The sequence below is a fragment of the Ictalurus punctatus genome, chromosome 27 (assembly GCF_001660625.3).
Source record: "Ictalurus punctatus breed USDA103 chromosome 27, Coco_2.0, whole genome shotgun sequence".
NCBI lineage: Eukaryota > Metazoa > Chordata > Actinopteri > Siluriformes > Ictaluridae > Ictalurus > Ictalurus punctatus.
The window spans coordinates 15146615-15166520 of NC_030442.2; the positions used below are offsets into that span (position 1 = coordinate 15146615).

The window sequence follows — 19906 nt, forward strand, 5'->3', positions numbered from 1 at the left end:
CCCTGGCAAAGCTGAACCGAGGACAAGGGTTGTTTTTTTTTTTTTTTTCGGGGGGGGCTTTAAAAGACAAATCGCTCGCAGTCTCTTCCGAGACATGCGAAAGGACACGTCGGGTTACGTCCAAGTGACTGAGAAAGAGCAGCAAACATGTCTTCGTTTAAGACTGTAGCCCGTGTCCACACTTATTCATGTATTATGATAGAGTAGAGGCAGTTTTTCACTGTAACAAGCCGCAGGCATAAGATCCAGCCTTCTGATACGACTATTCTGCGGTTTTTCAGCCATTTAGACACGGACACATGAAGTTTTTCCTTCCCTACGTCTTTTGTTCTTCAGGAGAAAGAAAAGGAAGGAGAGAGAGAGAGAGAGAGAGAGAGAGAGAGAGAGAGAGAGAGGGAGAGAAAAGAACTGGGATTACGCTTTTAGATGGTTTGGTTTGTTTTCCATGCCAATATCGCCCCAATAATCAGCACTGGATCTGATCATCAATAATCACATGTCTGATAGTGGCTGATCTGATCGTCTGATCCACGTTTTCTTTTTCTACATTCTGTAGCTTCACATAGTAAACGAAGAAAGCAAGAGAGATGGGGGGGGTGTGTGTGTGTTAATTAATCTCTGTCAGTATTGATTTTATCCCACATACAAACACAGAGTGATCAAGTGTGGATCAGAACGTGAAGATTTGACACCTTGACTTAAAATCGTACAATTATACATCGTAGAGCACCCGAAGACACGTACGAGAAAAGCTGTTTGAATTCATCTTTCTTATCAGTTATTGTTGTTTTTTTTTCTTCTTCTAAGTGATACTCACTTTCGCAGAATTAAATGTGTCGAAATTTTACATACATGACCATACATGGTTAAATTTTAGTTTATGTCTAATAATAACAATAATATTTTTTTTTTCCCACTGGAACCGGACCCTATCCCAACCGGGGCAGCTTGGCAGTGCTGCGTCTTGAACCCCCGACCTTCCGATCAGTAACCCAGAGCCTTAACCGCTAAGCCACCACTGCCCCAAGAATATATGAACTTTATATGATGCTAGACCATCACACCACACACATTCTTTCACACCTAGGCACAATTTAGAGTCCACCAATCCACCTACAACACCGCCATGTTCTCGGTAGTTTCTAAGGGAACCAGAGAACCCATGGGAAACCCACACAGGACACTTTAGAACATGCTAAACACCACGAAATACAAAGAAAACTCGCCCCTTTGTATTCATTCCAGCTTTTTACTTTTGAAATACCCTCTAATTACATAAATAATCAGGTTGGTTATGTTCAAAAACTTCAAACTTTAGCAATTTCTAATAATAATGTCATAAAAAAAAAAAAAAAACATGCATCAACACGATCAACACAACAGAAAATGGGCATAATTTACATTTACTTAATACAAATTTACATCATCGTGAATGAAACTTGCACGTCCGTAAGCCTAATGAACACTACTGAAATGCCATAAGATTCCTAAGCAACAGAGAAATAATACTCCGTGACTGTGACAACTTCACACCCCTTCCGGTGATCGTGGTGATAAACAAAGCATTAAGACCGTGGTATCGCTACAGGGGGGTGGAGCGCGACGAGAGGCCTGGTGTGACCGCGGCATCAACAAACAAATATTCGACATTTTTGTCCATGCTGTCAGTGAGGCTTTCTGACAGACTGCAAATTAGCTAAGCGTGATGGAATTGCCTCATTAAGCAGAAAAACAGACTGCAGAAATGCAACATTTTATAAGCTTTTTGGCAATTTTACAAATGACATTTAAAAGCAGATGATCCTAATTTAATGCTGTTATACAATCGATGACTAAAAAGGATAAACGAACTACTGGAACGGCAAGGCCAAGACATTTGTTTTTGCTGCAGACTCAAGACATTTGGGTTTGAGATCAAAAGATGAACAGGAGAAGAGAGTTCAGAATTTCAGCTGGTATTTACGTATATATATATATATATATATATATATATATATATATATATATATATATATATATATATATATATACATAAATACCAGCTGAAATTCTGAACTCTCTTCTCCTGTTCATCTTTTCACTCTCTTCATGTTCATCTCTCTCTCTCTCTCTCTCTCTCTCTATATATATATATATATATATATATATATATATATATATATATATATATATATATATATATATATAGAGAGAGAGAGAGAGAGAGAGAGAGAGAGAGAGAGAGGTGTTAAACGGCATAGAACGTAGCACATTTTGTATCAGACGAAGTATTTTTTGCTTGTAGGCAAGCAAAAATATTAGAACACGTAACTGACGGGTGTTTCTTGTTACCCAGGTGTGTCCTGTTAAAATGATTGTTTAAACAATAAATAGCTCTGAACATCTAGTCCTGGTTTTAGTCTTCAGTTTCACCTGTGAAGATGGCATTTGTTGTTAAAAAGGATAAGCCATCGTGAAGATCAGAGAGCTGTCTATGGGAGAAAAGCAAGCCATTTTGAAGCTGAGAAAAGAGGGAAAATTAATCAGAGGCATTGCACAAACATTGGGCGTAGCCAATACAACAATTTGGAATGTACTGAAAAAGAAAGAAACCACTGGTGTACTGAGCAACGGACACTGAATGGGTCAGCCAAGGAAAATAACAACAGTTGATGACAGAAACATTGTGAGAGCTGTGAAGAAAAACCCTAAAACAGCAGTCTGTGACGTCACCAACAACCTCCAGAGGGCAAGGTGAAGGTATCACAATCCTCCATTTGAAGGAGGCTTTGAGAGCAGAAATACAGAGGCCATACCACAAGATACAAGCCACTCATTAGCACTAAGATTCAGAAAGCCAGAATGGAATTCGCAATGAAATACAGAGCTGAGCCTCAAAAGTTCTGGAACTAAGATTAACTTCTACCAGAGTGATGGAAAGGCCAAAGTGTGGGGAAAGAAAGAATCCGCTCATGACCCAAAACATACGAGCTCATCTGTGAAACATGGTGGAGGTAGTGTCATGGCTTGGGCTTGCATGGCTGCTTCTGGAACGTTCTCGCTAATCTTTATTGTTGATGGAACTCATGATGGTAGCAGCAGAATGCCTTTTACGTTCGGTTTACAGGAACATTTTGTCTGCCAATTTACAGAGAAATACACCCAAATTAATCAGGAGGAACTTCATCATGCAGCAAGGCAATGATCCAAAACACACCACCAACTCAACAAGGACTTTACCAGGGAGGAAAAGTGTAAGGTTTTAGACTGGCCAAGTCAATCACCAGACTTTAACCCGACTGAGCAGTATCTCCGAAACGTAAACGAACTGTCATTTACTTCAAGGCTTATCTGTTCCTATACTTTTGCTCACCTAAAAATGTGGTGGTCTGGATACAAAAGGTTCTGCGTTTTATGTTAACACGTCTTGATGTAAATACCAAGAAATAAAAGCTGAAATCCTAAACTTTCATCTCAAACCCAAATGTCTTTGGTGTACAGCGCAAACACAAACACAGGAACCGGTCTTGTTGTTCCAATACTTTCAGAGGAGGAGTGTAAAATTTCAATAAAACGATATAAACTATTTGTGCATGTGCTCTGTGTTGAACAGCAGCGGAGATACTTGTTGAATTATTCCACAGTGAAGTCACTCTGATAAACAACCTGCTGTTTCAGCTTATTAATTTACAACCCCAATTCCGAAAAAAAAAGGTGGGGACAGAATGGAAAAATGCAACAACAAACAAAAAGAGGCATTTGAAATTTCAATTCACCCTGCACTATATTGGAAACACCTTAACAAAACATTATTTGATGTTTTACTTTGTGAATTTGATTTATTTTTGAAAATACACACTCATTTCAAATCTGATTACTGCAACGCGCTCCAAAAAAGTTGGGACGGTCGACTGTTTACCGCTGTGTAACATCACTTTTTCTTTTAATAACACTTATTAAGCGTTTGGACGCTGAGTGAAGACACCGGTTGGTTAAGTTTAGCAAGTGGAATTTTCCCCCATTCATCCATTGTACATTTCTTCAGCTGCGCAACTGTACAGGACCTTTGTTACCTTACTGTGCGCTTCATAATGCACCTTACACTCTCAATCAGAGACAGGTCAGGACTGCAGGCAGGCCGTGCTAGCACACGCACGCTCTGCTTACGCAACCATGCGCTTGTAATCCGGGCAGAATGTGGTTTGGCGTTGTCCTGCTCTGGATGGCAGAATATGTTGCTCCAAAATGTGTACGTATCTTTCTGCATTAATGCTGCCCTCACAGATGTGCAAGTTACCCGCCATAGGCACTGACACACCCGATATCATGACAGACGCTGGTTTTTGGCTGTTTTGACCTAAAACTATTTGAAACGTCGACTCGTCGGACCCCAAATCGCGATTCCACTGTGCTACTGTCCATCTCAGATGAGATCGAGCCCAGAGAAGTCAGCGGTGCTTCTGGACAGTGTTGATGTACGGCTTCTGCTTTGCATAGTAAAGCCTTAACTTGCATGTGCATCTGTGGATGCAGCGGCGAATGGTGTCGACCGAGAAAGGTTTAACAAAGTATTCCCGAGCCCATGTCAGGATCTCCGGTACAGACTCATGACGGTTTTTAAGACCGTGACGTCTGAGGGATCGGAGATCACACGCATTCAGAAGTGGTTTTCAGCCTCGCCCTTTATGCACCGAGATTTGACCGGATTCCTTGAATCTTTTAATTATATTCTGCACTATAGAAGGTGAAACGCCCAAAATCCTACCGATTTGTCTTCGAAGTCTGTTGTTCTCAAAGTGCTGGATTATTCTCTTCGCATCTGTTGGAAGATTTGTGATCCTCGACCCATCCTCGCTCTTGGAGGACTAGGCCTTTTTTGAAGGTTCCTTATATACTATGATTAGACGATAGCCTCACCAGTTTCCCGCCACCTTCTTATTCCAACTTCTCACATCGCTATTAGTCCTGAATTTGCCTTGTCCCACCTTTTTTTGGAACGTATTGCGTGCATCAATTTCAAAATAAACAATTATCTTCAAAAAAAAAAAAAAACTATGCAGTTGATAAAAAAAAAATACATATTTGTTTAAATACAAATCAAAGTCCATTTCCAAACCACTCCTCTTCGTTTTTATTCACATTTTCCATACCGTCCCAAGGTTTTTCAGAATCGGGGTTGCAAATCCGTTCAAATTTTGACAGCGAAGACCTTCACGTCTTGATCTCTTTAACAGCACCGACAAAGGAAAACTGTGTGTCGTCGCTCGTTATTAAAGTTCGCGGGTTATTAAAGTTCGTACAGGACGACAAAACAGGCGAACGGCAAACACGTACTATGAAACCTTCGTCCGTCTTAAATCTGCAGGCAGGACGCTTTCCGACAAACATCGAGGCTAAATCGTCCTACTTCACAGACATCGCGATGGCAGGCTAGAATCTATCGGCGATCTGCGATACTATCGTCAATTATACACACCATGTAAAAGATGCAGTGACAAGGAGAGGCACACTTTAGTACCCTTTATTTCTGGAGAGCGCACACAGAGAGGATAAATAATTCAGTACCGCTGGGATTTCTGACAAAAACCTGCTTGCTTATTATATAAAGGAATAATTTGATAAATGATGAAAATTGCATGAAAGAATTGAACTCTACAGAAAAGTGAACACAATATTTGAGTTGCAAGTGAAGCATTCAACATTTAAAAAAGACAAAACAAAAAAAAAACAATAATACTCGATTACTGCATATGATGTAGATTATATAGTGAATATCATTCGAACATAAAATTGAGCTTGGAAAGATTTTTTTTTTTTTTTTGATGACTGTAAGTGATGAGTGGGATTACAATTTTTCTCTCCAATTTCATTCATTGTCACGATTATTTCTCCTCGATCAACATTCTCCAACACAGATGTTTGCAGATGTTTGCCAAAACTATATTTATCAACAGAGCAACACGGGGACAGTCGCCAGAGAGCAGTGACATTTTTCAGGTTAATATTTTCCTGCTGTCAGCGTGCAATAACGCAGGAATATCTCACACCTATATAAAATAAAATAAAAAAGAAGAAAGAAAAGAAATAAAGGGGGGAAAAACATGGAAAACGCCAGCAATGGGAGACGCGCAGGCTTGGAAAAGCTCCTGATACAGAGAAAGAGAGCATGCAACTGCAGCCTGGACACACACACAAACACTCCTGACAAATCTGCAAGTGTGTGTGTGCTGTCTGACTAACTGAGAGAAAAGTACAAGCGATACCTTTCTCCTTTTTTCCCTCTCACTGTCATCGGATCTCTTCATGTTCCTGGAGTACTGTTTACACTGCCTGGAGTTCACGACGCGTCGGCGCGGGACATGTAGTTCGCATTCACTTCCGCATACGTGTTAAACGCTGTTTTTGGAATGATTATGAAACATCTTTTTGGCGAAGAGTTCTTCGTTGGAACGTGAAAAGTAGGATGTTTGGTGTTGTTTTATGATTTGTTTGGTGTGTACGTCGAAGAAATTCACACATCCTACGAGGATGTACTACATTTCCCAGATTTCTTGCGGCAGGAATACGTCACGGTCGGATTTTTAACCGGAAGCCGGAAGTATACAGCGTTCTCGCGATTGCAAAGTGTAGACGTGAGGGAAAACGTGTTTTGATAATAATAATAATAATAATAATAATAATAATAATAATAAATATATATATATATATATATATATATATATATATATATATATATATATATATATATATACATACACACACACACACACACATAGGTGCATCTAAAAAAAAAAATATGGTAGAAAAGTTCATTTTATCCTGTAATTTCATTCATAACGTGAAACTTTATGCATTCCTAGTCATATATTCTAGATTCATTATACTTAAGTGAAATATTTCAAGCCTTTTTTATCTCGATGATTACGGCTTACAGCTCATGGAAATCAAAAAATCCAGTATCTCGGAATATTAGAATAAAGAATTTATAATACAGAAATGTCGACCTGAGAAGAACTCTAATCAGCTAATTAACTCAAAACACCTGCAAAGTGTTCTTGAGGCTTTAATCTCTCAGTCTGGTTCAGTACACAACCACAATCACGGGGAAAATGAAAGGAAATGTTGCATTTCGTTTGGAAATCAAGGTCCCAGAGTCTGGAGGATGAGTGGAGAGGAACAGAATCCAAGCTGCTTGAAGTCCAGTGTGAAGTTTCCACAGTCAGTGATGATTTGAGGTGCCATGTCATCTGCTGGTGTTGGTCCACTGTGTTTTCTCAAGTCGAGAGTCGATGCAGCGTCTACCAGGAGATTTTAGAGCACGTCATGCTTCCATCTGCTGACGAGTTTTATGGAGATGCTGATTTCATTTTCCAGCAGGACCCGGCACCTGCCAAGTATCTGGTTTGCTGACTGTGGTGTTACTGTGCTCGATTGGCCAGCCAGCTCGCCTGACCCGAACCCCATAGAGAATCTATGAGAGACACCAGACCCAACAAAACAGACGAGCTGAAGGCCGCATCAAAGCATCCTGGGCTTCCAGAACACCTCAGCAGTGCCACAGGCTGATCGCCTCCATGTCACGCCGCACTGATGCAGTAATTCCTGCAAAAGGATTAAAGTCCAGACCGAGTATCGAGCGTCAAAAATGAACATACTTTTTCACAAGGTCGACATTTCTGTATTATAAATTCTTTATTGTAATATTTTGAGATACTGGATTTTTGATTTATGTATGTGTGTGTGTGTGTGTGTGTGTGTGTGTGTGTGTGTGTGTGTGTCCTGCAATAAACATTCATTTATCTTCACTAAGTGCTTTATCCTGCCCTGCTGAAAAAAAACAAACAATAAAAACCATCACAGAAATTCGAATGGTTTCCATCCATTACAAGCATCATTACAAACCATCATTACCAAATGGTTTCCATTACGCAGTGGCACATATTAAGGAGGGAGGTCCTTAATGGTATCCACTAGATATAACCTACCACCAATAGAAGGCAACAAATTAACAGTAGAGATCCACAGGGACATTTACAGTTTCCATTCAAACCAATACAATTCCCATTTTAACCATTAAATCCATTACAAATTCTATGAGGGTTTCTGTTGTTTGTTTATTTTTCAGCAGGGTGGTGGTGGATCTGGAGCCTGTCTGGGATTACAGCCAGGATGGAACGCCCTTCTATTGCAGGACATCACACACATTCACACACTCATTCACACCTGGGGCAATTTAGCATAGCAGGTCCTCCTGCCAGCATGTTTTTTAGAAGGTCAGACGAAAATGCACAGAAACAGCAAACCAGAGCAGTAACCTGAGCTCAGGATCAACCCCAGGACCCTAGAGCTGTGACCTTTCAACGCATGCCCACTGCACGCTGCTCCATCATGCCACCCTGCGACAAACAAAGTCATATTAATCAAATACTTAAAATGATAAGTTACACGATTATTAAAAATGCTAAAATATGTGCACACGTCATTTTACTTTAGCTTCAGTAGTCTTCAAATCAGAAGCAGGACTTTACAGCTCATATAAAATACAATCATTCTTTGAACATACTCCAGCACTGAACGTTGCCAAGTCTCTTTCAACTCTCCGCGGATCGCAGCCAGGTGCTTCACAGCCAAAAACCTCCCCGAACAAGTGCTGTGTTCATTTTTCCCACACACAACACTTCAAACTGTGAAAGAATATGTAGGAACATTTCTGTATCACATGAGCACCCGGGGTGGGGGGGGGGGGGTGGGGGGGGGGTTGGAGGACAGCAGATACCTCACAATCTTTTTTTTTTTTTTTTTTTTTTTTTTCGGAGAGAGTGTTGAAAAGTGCTCAGGCAGTTATTCGTTTCAGCTGAAGACAAAAGAGCACGTCTGCGAAAGGCATAAGCCGTGGCCCCCTTCTGCGCTGAAGGTTTGAAAACACCTGTTACATATTACCATTACAGGCTTTGATCAGTGTCTTCATTAGACCTCTTTGTAATCTCTTTTCTTTTATGGCACGGTTGACCAAGGCCAGGCGGGTACGGTGATTTAACACATGTGTTCCCTTCACCTGTCTTGTAAAAAGCTCAAAGATCTCGTACGTTCAAAGATCTTGGTGTCTCTGGCATCCTATTGCAATAAACGGGAGGGCTCTTTTGATTCCTATTTATAACCTACATTTCCTCCTTTCTCCGTTTCAGCTTTAGAAGAAAGGATCTGTTTGAGATATACCTTGTCCAAAGTGAATCCATATGTATAAAAGAACATGTACAGTGTGTGTGTGTGTGTGTGTGTGTGTGTGTGTGTTCAGGAGTAATAGGCATAGCACTTTTCATTTTTTACAGCTGGAAGGAAGTTGTTGTTCTGTTGCACATTTTTTTGAACATAGTAAAGTTCACGTTCACGTTAATTCTTCCCGTCTCATCTCGATCTTGTACGGTTTATGCTCGAAATATTACGATTGTCAATCATGTGGAGTCTGCATGTCTCGTAGAGTGTCCTGGACTTCGTGAGCCGTGGGTCGGCCCCATCGTTCTGAGTCCGATCTTTACCATGCTTTATGTTCACTAACCTCGGTTTTGCTCAGATATGGCACTAGCATGACCAAAAAAAAAAAAAAAAGCTAAGAGGGGGGGGGGCGACCTTCTGTAGCCCATCAAATCCTCCAACGTCTTTTGTCTGGCCAATTTTCTGTTCCCACTTTGCACCGCAGGAGATGTTTTGTGTTATTGCGCATTGCGTCACCGCAGGATGACCCTCTCACGAGGTTGTCTTCTAGCCATTGATGATATAATGAGCGTATAAAAATTTAGAGGAAGAACAAAGCGAAGAATGAAAGCAAATGGCCAAAATCAAAGGTGAAACATGCTTGTAGCAGGAAACAGAGTGAAAAGCAGGCCATTGTAGAGATCCATATTAGAAACAGACTTGAATAAAATCGCCTATTATAATGATAGACTTCCCTTGTGGGGTTTTTCTTTAATTTTATTATTTATTATTATATATATATTTTTAAATAGGGCCACCTATGCTTTATTAATATATCGCCGAATTGTGATGTGGTTTCTTCAAAAGAAGTTGGAAATTCCAGAAAAACAAGCCAACATTGTCCAGTAGCTTTAGTGAAACTCAGGGCATTGCCTTGAAAAGCCAACGCTTACGCCGCATTCTACCCACAATGCACTTGGAGACAATGAGAGCGATTTTTTATTTGTATTAATGAGCATGTGGAGTGAATGTGTCTCGGCTGTGCCCTAACTTTTCAATGCTGCGCCATAGGAAGCTGTTATTTGTCAGTGCTGTAAAGCAGATTGCTGCCCAGTGGTTTCCATTAACATCAAAGCTTTCTTCGCTGGCAGTAATACTTATATCAAAACCTGAACTCCATTATTTAGCTCTTCCACGCTGGAGTCCTCGGATTGATTACAGTCACAGGCTTCTTTTCTTGCTGATGTTCTATTTTTGGTCCGTGGCTGATTTTCGAAAAAATCCTCTTTTGTGCTTGATGCCGGTTTTGTGTGAGCTCCATATTCCTCATACATGATGTGAATTGACAGATGACAATGCGTGACTTTTTGCTCCCAGGAAGTCAAGGCACAGAAGACAGGAAATGTGTTTGTGTTCGGGTTCATGTGTGTGTGAACGTCTGTTCTTTAAGCCAGTTCTGTTCTTTGTACGCATTTGGTGTTAGGCCACCATGAGCTGCCAGAACAGCTTCAGTGCTCCTTGGGACAGATTCTACACGTCTCTGAAACTGTACCGGACTCACGTGAAAAAATATATTCCCTCAGTCAGGGTTGTGAAGATGGTGCTGTTGAGTGCTGTCTAAAACATCTCTCAAAGTCTGCCATAGCTTTTGTGTTTTGAGATCTGGCGAGCGTGAAGTTCGTACAGTAGCATACATGATTTGCATCCTCATCTTACCATTTACCGTGTCCTCGTGTCGTCTCGGATGTGGGCGGAGTCATCCTGGAAGAGACCGCGGCCATCGGGATAGAAATGTTTCACCAGAGAATAAACATGATCAGTCAGAAGAACCCGGTATTAATTTGCAGTGATGTTTTTTTTTTCTAAAAAAGCCCAGTGTGTCTGAAAAATATAAAAATGCCTCTCTATAGCATATACAGCGTATATATTTACTATATACTTAATTATTATTCGGGCACGTTTGAGCAATTTCACATAGTTGGTATTACGTTATTCTTACCAAGGTGCATATCTTCATGATGCAGGGGTTCAACAAGAATTTCACTGTGCTATAATGTATATATGTGATAAAATAAAGGCTTCTTCTTCATTCATCTCTATCTCTACAGAATGTTCTTTTAGTCCTAGCAATTTCTTAACAACTCAGAACGGGTTTCTTAAAGGGTTCTTGTTAGAATGTTTTCTAAAAGAAAAATACTCCGTTGTACGGTCGTGCATAGAAACTTAAAGGGTTTCCACAAAAAGATGAACTAAAGAAATATGTAGTAGCTTAAAGGGCTGCTCATAACAGTTATGTAATGGATCCTGTAACAGAGAGTTTCCCTTTCAGAAAGTATTCCAAGTAGAACCTTTTTAGGAAAGCTAGAACCATGTATTATTCAAAGCAACTATTATTTCTAAGATATATACTTGTATGTTATATTTGTTCAATATATATATATATATATATATATATATATATATATATATATATATATATATATATATATATATATATTGCTTGTTTAATTTGGTTATAATGATATAATGGGTATATATCTATTCTTATATTATTGTATATGTTGAGTTTGACACATTCTTAGTGTAATATAGCAGCAAATATTTTTTAATTAATGTTCATTTATTAGAATTTTTTTTTTTTTTTTTTTAATGAATATTATTCATTTTAAACAAACCCTAAGCCATTGTACATTGCAACCAAATGGGTTCTGCTTAATATATTTCTCCCCGGTCAAAATATCATTTACTGCCTCTAACAATAACGTCTGATAAACAAGCCTCTAATTTGAAAGCTTCAAGATTAACGATCCTGCCTTTGAAATTCCCGGTGGCCCTTTGGTTCCACCAAAACTCCAAACTCTGGCACGACCTGTTTGGCCGACGCCACGAAGTGCTGACCGGAGACCATAAAACTGATTCACAAAATACATTCACCACTTAATACATGTGGATTATGCGCCTATAAATGAGTGCTCACACATCCACACATCCACACAAACACACATACCACCACAGCAGAAACTCAGGCAGCTTGCTGTAAGATGTGGTGTACCTCCTCGGCTAGGATCACTTCCAGACGGCATGAGAGGGAAGCATTTCCTCGGCCCTGTGATTTCAATACCGTGATCAGGGAGCAGTTTTATTGGAACGCCATTAAAACGTGAGGTTTGACATACAAAAGGGCCCCTGTTTTCAACCTCATGCAAAAATGGCAGGCTGAAAGACATTATATAAAAGTCTGTATATAGAGAAACACACATCCCCTTGTGCTGCGGGGAAAAAAAAAAAGGGAGGTTAGGTGACCATAATTGTCTCTCCTAAAATTGCAACGTTTTACAACAAGCACCGGAGCGCTTGATTTAAGTCATCTGCTTTTGTTGTCCATGTTCCATGACTGCACAGCACAAGTCGTGGCAAATAATCAGACGTCTTTACTTTTTTTCTTTCTTTCTTTTTCGCCTTTTCCTGTTTTTGGTTTGTTTGCATGTACTTTCTCTTGTACTCTGACCATCTCTTCTGAAGAAAAGAAAAAAAAAAAACGTTTTCGCAAAGTTCCGGCTTCTCGGTAAGTCAAAGCAATCAGCTCAGTTCACCAAGAAGAGTCGACTTTTTTGACTCGTAAATGACCCGTCGCTATTTTTCGCCTATATGTCATTTGACATTGATATGACATTGTGCTTAATAAAACGCTTTATCCTGGTCAGGGTTGCGGTGGATCCAGGAAGACTGGGCGTGACATTTGAATACACCCTTGATGGAACGCCAGTGCATCGCAAAGCACCATACACATATATACACACACACACACACACACACACACACACCCATAGGGTCGATTTAGTGTAAACAATCCACCGGCTACCAGCATGTTTTTGGGAGTTCGGAGGAAACCAGAGAACCCAGAGGAAAACCCACGGGAGAACATGGAAAACTCTGCACACACGGTATCCCGAGTACTATGAGACGGGATCGCTACCAATCTCCGAAATCATTTTATATAGATGTAAAAACACACATCTAAAACAAACTTGCATTCCTGCTAAAACTGGCTATGAATCGTTATGATGTTCAAACAGCTTAAAATAGCTCGATGCATTTCGTGATTTTTGCTCTAACAGACTTAAAGGAGTCTTGAGTGAAGAACACTGATGAACCTTTAGGATGGAGGATCTATTTACCTAATGTTCATTTAAAAAAGAAAAGAAAACGGTGATGTATACAGATATGCAGGAAACACTTCCAGTGTTCACCGAGAGGCAGCTCAGAGACGTAACTCGTTCAAAAACATAAGATCTGAACCTATAGCTGAACGCACTGGAGAATCTCGGTACCACACAGTCGTTGTGCTTTGACTTGGCAGGCTGTACAAAGTGCCAACTATTTTTATTGTCATCCAGCCGAACCCCGACTAAACACAACCCACTCAGATCAAAGGCACACGCTACACCAACGCTTAAGTGCCATAATGCGATCCTTCAGACTTTAATGAATATTAAAAGGCAACGCTTTGAAGCCAAAGGTTTTGTGTTCATTTTTATTAGGCCTATTTTGTTCCCCAGCATGTTGAGTATCCGATGCTCTGTGGGTAAAAGAACAAGATGTATGATTGTTTAATCATAAAGGCAACTGTAGATGTATACATTATGATACGAGTGTTGTTCTGCCCTGTTTTTAATAACCAACTTAAGATGTCTGAGGCATTTATTATATACTTTTCTCCCCCCAAACATGATCTCTTAATTTCTTCAGAAACTAATGTTAATCCTGACTTTCTGCAATAAACTTTAATAATTAGAACCTTCTAGAACACCTGACTCACTGCTCGTTAAAGTGTGATAACTGGACCATTCTAGAACACTGTACAATCTAATTGTTGGAACATTCTACAATACCAGACCACTGTCCATTTCACTGTCATATTTTCAAGATTCTAGATCAATATGTAATGTACTAATCAGAAGGTTCTAGAACAGCTGATTCGCTGTGTGTTACAGTGTTCTAATTGGGACATCATAGAACATTGTACAGTGTACATAATTGGAACATTCTAGTATTATTATTAGAGTATAATAATTGAATAACCTTAGATCACTGTTCAATCTAATAATTGGAACATTCTAAAACAGAGTACAATGTAATAATTGGAATGTTCTAGGACATCAGACTACTGTGTGCTACAATGTAACAATTGTAAGGCTCTAGAACACTGTACAATGCAATAATTGGTACAGTCTATCTACTGCAGAATGTAATAACTGGAATGTTCCAGAACAGCTGTATACTGTATGCTACAGTGTAATCATTTTTAAGCTTCTGGAACACTGTACAATTGGAAGGTTTTTGAACACCTGACTCACTGTGTGCTACAGAGTAAAAACTAGAACATTCTAGAACAGTGAAATAATTGTATGATTCTGGAACACGGTAGAATGTAATAATTGGAGTATTCTAAATACTGCGCAACTAATAACTGGTAGGTTCTATAACAGCTGACTACTTTGTGCTACAGTGTAATAATCGTATGTTTCTAGAACACTCTACAATGTAATAATTTTATGTTTCTAGAACACTGTACAATGTAATAATTGGAACATTCTAGAACACTGTACCATGTAATAGTTGGAACATTCTAGAACACTGTACAGTGTAATAGTTGGAATATTCTAAATACTGCACGACTATTACCTGGTAGGTTCTAGAACAGCTGACTACTTTGTGCTTCAATGTAATAATGATATGTTTCTAGAACACTCTACAATGTAATAATTTTATGTTTCTAGAACACTGTACAATGTAATAATTGGAACATTCTAGAACACTGTACAATGTAATAGTTGGAATATTCTAAATACTGCACAACTATTACCTGGTAGGTTCTAGAACAGCTGACTACTTTGTGTTACAAAGTAATAATGATATGTTTCTAGAACACTCTACAATGTAATCATTTTATGTTTCTAGAACACTGTACAATGTAACAATTGGAACATTCTAGAACACTGTACCATGTAATAGTTGGAACATTCTAGAACACTGTACAATGTAATAGTTGGAATATTCTAAATACTGCACAACTATTACCTGGTAGGTTCTAGAACAGCTGACTACTTTGTGTTACAAAGTAATAATGATATGTTTCTAGAACACTCTACAATGTAATCATTTTATGTTTCTAGAACACTGTACAATGTAACAATTGGAACATTCTAGAACACTGTACCATGTAATAGTTGGAACATTCTAGAACACTGTACAATGTAATAGTTGGAATATTCTAAATACTGCACAACTATTACCTGGTAGGTTCTAGAACAGCTGACTACTTTGTGCTACAATGTAATAATTATATGTTTCTAGAACACTCTACAATGTAATAATTTTATGTTTCTAGAACACTCTACAATGTAATAATTTTATGTTTCTAGAACACTCTACAATGTAATAACTTTATGTTTCTAGAACACTGTACAATGTAATAATTTTATGTTTCTAAAACACTGTACAATGTAATAATTGGAACATTCTAGAACACTGTACAATGTAATAGTTGGAACATTCTAGAACATCAGGCTAACTGTGCATTACAGTATAATTTATAACATTATAGAGTTCAGTATATTGTACAATACCGGACTAGTCTCCATTGCACTGTAAATAATTGGGACATTCTACAACACCCATGTGTAACAGGCAGAACATTATCATATCCTATTATCAGAACCTCTTCTACAGGCTCTAAAAGGATTCCTGCAGTGTTCTGATGATGTTCTGCTTCCCATTGTTCTTCCAACATTACTCACATTATATTCACAGAAAGAAAATCTACATATAAAACATTTGCCTTAATATTCCTACAGCTTGAAATGTTGCAGCGACGTTAGAGTAATGTTTGAAAACATTACTTTAAAACAGGGAACGACTGTTAGCTGGATAGTACTCTATATAATCCTGTGTATAATGCTGTGTATACAGTATGTACGTTTATCCTTACTTGATTTGATTTGTGTCATTTTAAAGACAGTCACCTGCAGAAATCTCATGCCCAATTAACATCAGTGCTTTCGGTTCCCTTTTTTAACAAAATGCCCATAAATGTTCTATAAATTCTTCTTTTTCAATCAAGCTCCTGACGTCTTTCTTTCTCAGGCTTGGCTGAAACATCACTCTGCTCAGCGACGATGGTGTTAAACTCATTATCTCTGCATAAACCATCACCTGCAAACTAACAATGTTATGACGTTCAATCAGCAGCACTAATAAACACGGAGGCTGTGAGATGTGGAGAGTAAATGTTTTCCTCCATATCGGACTTTTTATATTCACATAGTGTGTAATTCAGATACTTCCACTATTGTAAATGTCCATGCACGTTTTAACCACATGGATTCACAATTATCCAAAAAAAAAAGTACAGAAAAAGAAAACACCTGTATTTGTCTGTTAAGTGATGGCCATCCTTTTAACTAGCTCAAAAAGTTTCATTTTTTCTGGTTTAAATGATTTTTAACCCTAGATGGACAGTGTGAAAAACAATTTGAAAAACATGCAAATGTATCTGTTCTTATTATCAGATTATTCATCCATCCAACCATTTTCTATACCGCTTATCCTTTTCAGGGTCACGGGGAACCTGGAGCCTATCCCAGGAAGCAAGGCGGGGTACACCCTGGACAGGGTGCCAATCCATCGCAGGGCACAATCACACACACACACACACACCCATTCATACACTACGGACACTTTGGACATGCCAATCAGCCTACCATGCATGTCTTTGGACTGGGGGAGGAAACCGGAGTACCCGGAGGAAACCCCCGCAGCACGGGGAGAACATGCAAACTCCGCACATTAGGTTTTCCCGACCCTGGAGGTGTGAGGCGAACATGCGAACCATTAAGCCACCATGCACCTGTTAACAGATTATATTAAACAAATATTGAATATTAGATCATTAAACCCTTCAATTCCTGTTTTATTTAATTTATTTTAAATATGAAATTCTCGTGATTTATACTTTTTTTGTTATTTATTTATTTAACTGTTTTATTTTTAAAAAATTCCATTTCAGGTATGAAATTCTCTTGGTATATCCTTTTATTATTATTATTATTATTATTATTATTATTATTATTATTATTATTATTATTATTCCAAAGTATGAAACTCTAGATTCATGTTTTTTGTTTTATTTCAAGTACGACATTTTCTTGATTTGTGTGTGGTTTTTTTTATTATTATTTCAAGTATGAAATTATCTAGATTCAGGTTTGTTTGTTTTTTTAAAATTATATCAACTATGAACTTTTCTTGATTTGTGTTTTTGTTTTTGTCATTTAAGAAAAGGAAAGCTGTCCTGGAATCTCCTATAACCCGATTTCCTTATAAACCTGCAGGAGCGAACCTGCAGTTTTAAAGGCAAAGTGGTCACACCTAATATCGATTTGATTTCGTTTTTATTGTTTTATTGCTTTACTGCTCTTTTTGGTCAGTTTTTCCTATCTACAACCTTTTCGTTGTGAGAGTTTTCTGCCTAAAACTCCGTGTATAGTATGTTCTACATTTTCCCTGGCGTAAATTGCATGTAACCTCACTTCCTCAGTTCCCCTTCATAAACGAAGCTCCTAAAATCCTGCTGTCTCCTGGCTGAAAGGTCAGTGTAATGAAATCTCTGACACCGCATGTTTTCGCTAGAACTGCGGCCTCCCCTTCGCTCGTACGCTGATGGAGTGGCGTTGTCTTTCATTAGTTTGGGTTTGAGGTTTTCAGCAACCACTCGTGCTGGCTTCGAGCGGTATTGAAAGCAGTTTTCCGGCACCGCTAGGCATGTGTTTAATTGTGTGTTTGGTTTGGCCTGGGCTCGAGAGCGGCTTCTGGTTATCCATCGCTTATTAATGGCTTTGATGCCGAAACCCAAACGCTTCTTGTTTCCATTTAAAGTCTGTTGGTGTGTTATGGAGATTCAAGGAAGATGTTTTTTGTTTGTGTGTGTGTGTGTGTGTGTGTGTGTGTGTGTGTGTGTCTGCATGTGTTCAACATGATGCCTTTTAGTAGCAAACAATGATGAGTTTACTTAGTGGAACCTTGTGTGCATGCATATTTGTCTGTGTGTGTGTGTGTGTGTGTGTGTGTGTGTGTGTGTGTGGTGCCTTGTCATGCACTGGCGTTCCATCAAGGCTGTATTCCCATGTCACGCCCAGCGTTCCCGGATCCACCGCAACCCTGACCAGGATAAAGCATGATGCTGTTTTTTTGGTCAATAGTTGTCATCATTACAGGTTTTGTATATATGATATGATATGAATAATTCTGTCATATTTATTAATGCTTCTCAAACCTTCCTGGCTCTTTACATGATCCATTCCTATACAAAACCCCCCCAAAACTTTTTCAGGTTTTTTTTTTTTTTTTTTTTTTTTTTTTTTTAACAGACAGCTTGATATCCATCTCTTAATATTTATCCCAAAACATTGAACATGTCAGTCTTCTTTTTATTTTTCTTCATTTGTGATTATGTTCTACATGACAGCAACAAAATGTATTCAAATATTAAGCTGTAATGCTTATTTAGTGAGTAATTATATTAATAGTAATTATGATGTTCAGTTATTTCTGGAGGGGTTTTTTTTTGTTTGTTTGTTCGTTTGTTTTTGTTTTGTTTTTTTTTTTTTGCTAAGGGAATTTTCCTTTTCTGTTAACAAACGAAAACCCCTGTTTGAGAAATACTGCGCTTTAATAACAACACACACCCCCCCCAAAAAAAATCCCGTGCATTTGCTTCCATTTTTGAAAACTTCTCCAGCTCTTTCTTTTCTTCCCACACCTCAAATGAACACAAAAACTCCGTGGCGGTTTCTTTGACGGATCACAATAATCTCCATGTCGGAATGTCCGCTCGATCACGATCGACGTGTACGCGCATGCTTGAAATGAAGAATTTCGATAGGCCTACCACGCATCGAGCTAGCGCTAGCACTTTCCCCAAGATTCCAAAAACGTGTCAACGTCTAAAACCTTCTGACGCCATCGACTGGATTTAGCAAATGACGCTGTTTTGTGCTGAAGGCGAAGATTAATTAAGGAACGTGTTAAGGAGTGTGGATGTGCGACTGCACCAGAACACCGGAGAAAAGCATCTCAGAAGTGGTGGTGTGTTTTTAAAAGAGAAAAGAAAGAAGGAAAGAAAAAGCCACGGCCTTTTAACACTCTGAGATCACACGTCAGGGCAGCCAGAGTCTTCTTTCCAGCGTGGTGTCAGAGACAGCTATTTGGACGGCGGCCCAGAGTTTGTGCTTATTTGTCTTTTATAAAAAGGACAACTGTAGAAGCCGCGCCAAGGCGCCCTTAGGCTCCTGCGATCTGCTGAGGCGGGAGAGTGTCGGTTTTTGGGGGCAGAAGCTCTCAGCTGCTCCCCAGATGTGCTAGCGGTGGGCGTCCGCTGCCTGAACCAGACTCAGATTAGCGACTGTTCTTTTATTTTGTCAGCGCCGATACAGAACACACAATACATTAGTGTGTGTTAAAAGCAAAGGGGGGAAAAAAGAAGAAGAAAAAAAAAACGTCGCCACGGGCTCAATAATTTGCAGGTGGCATTCGAATGTCGAATGCGTGACCATGCTGGTGACCGCACAGAACGTTCTTCTTATCATTAAAGAGGAGGGAAAAAACATCTTAACATTACTTTTAACTTTTATGGTGGCCATGGGTTTAATTTGGTGTGCATGTGGGGAACTTTGTG

The 19906-nt window shown here is 39.0% G+C and overlaps 1 protein-coding gene across 2 annotated transcripts in view; it reads right to left on the reverse strand.

The window, feature by feature from the left end:
- fto (FTO alpha-ketoglutarate dependent dioxygenase) overlaps positions 1–6333 on the reverse strand; it is a 168804-nt gene extending 162471 nt beyond the window's left edge. For both annotated transcript variants that reach the window (XM_017458768.3, XM_017458767.3), the window contains exon 1: positions 6243–6333. In XM_017458768.3, the coding sequence (XP_017314257.1) occupies positions 6243–6284 (42 nt within the window). In that variant the 5' untranslated portion in view covers positions 6285–6333. The remainder of the gene's footprint in view (positions 1–6242) is intronic.
- Between the last annotated feature and the right edge of the window lie 13573 nt (positions 6334–19906).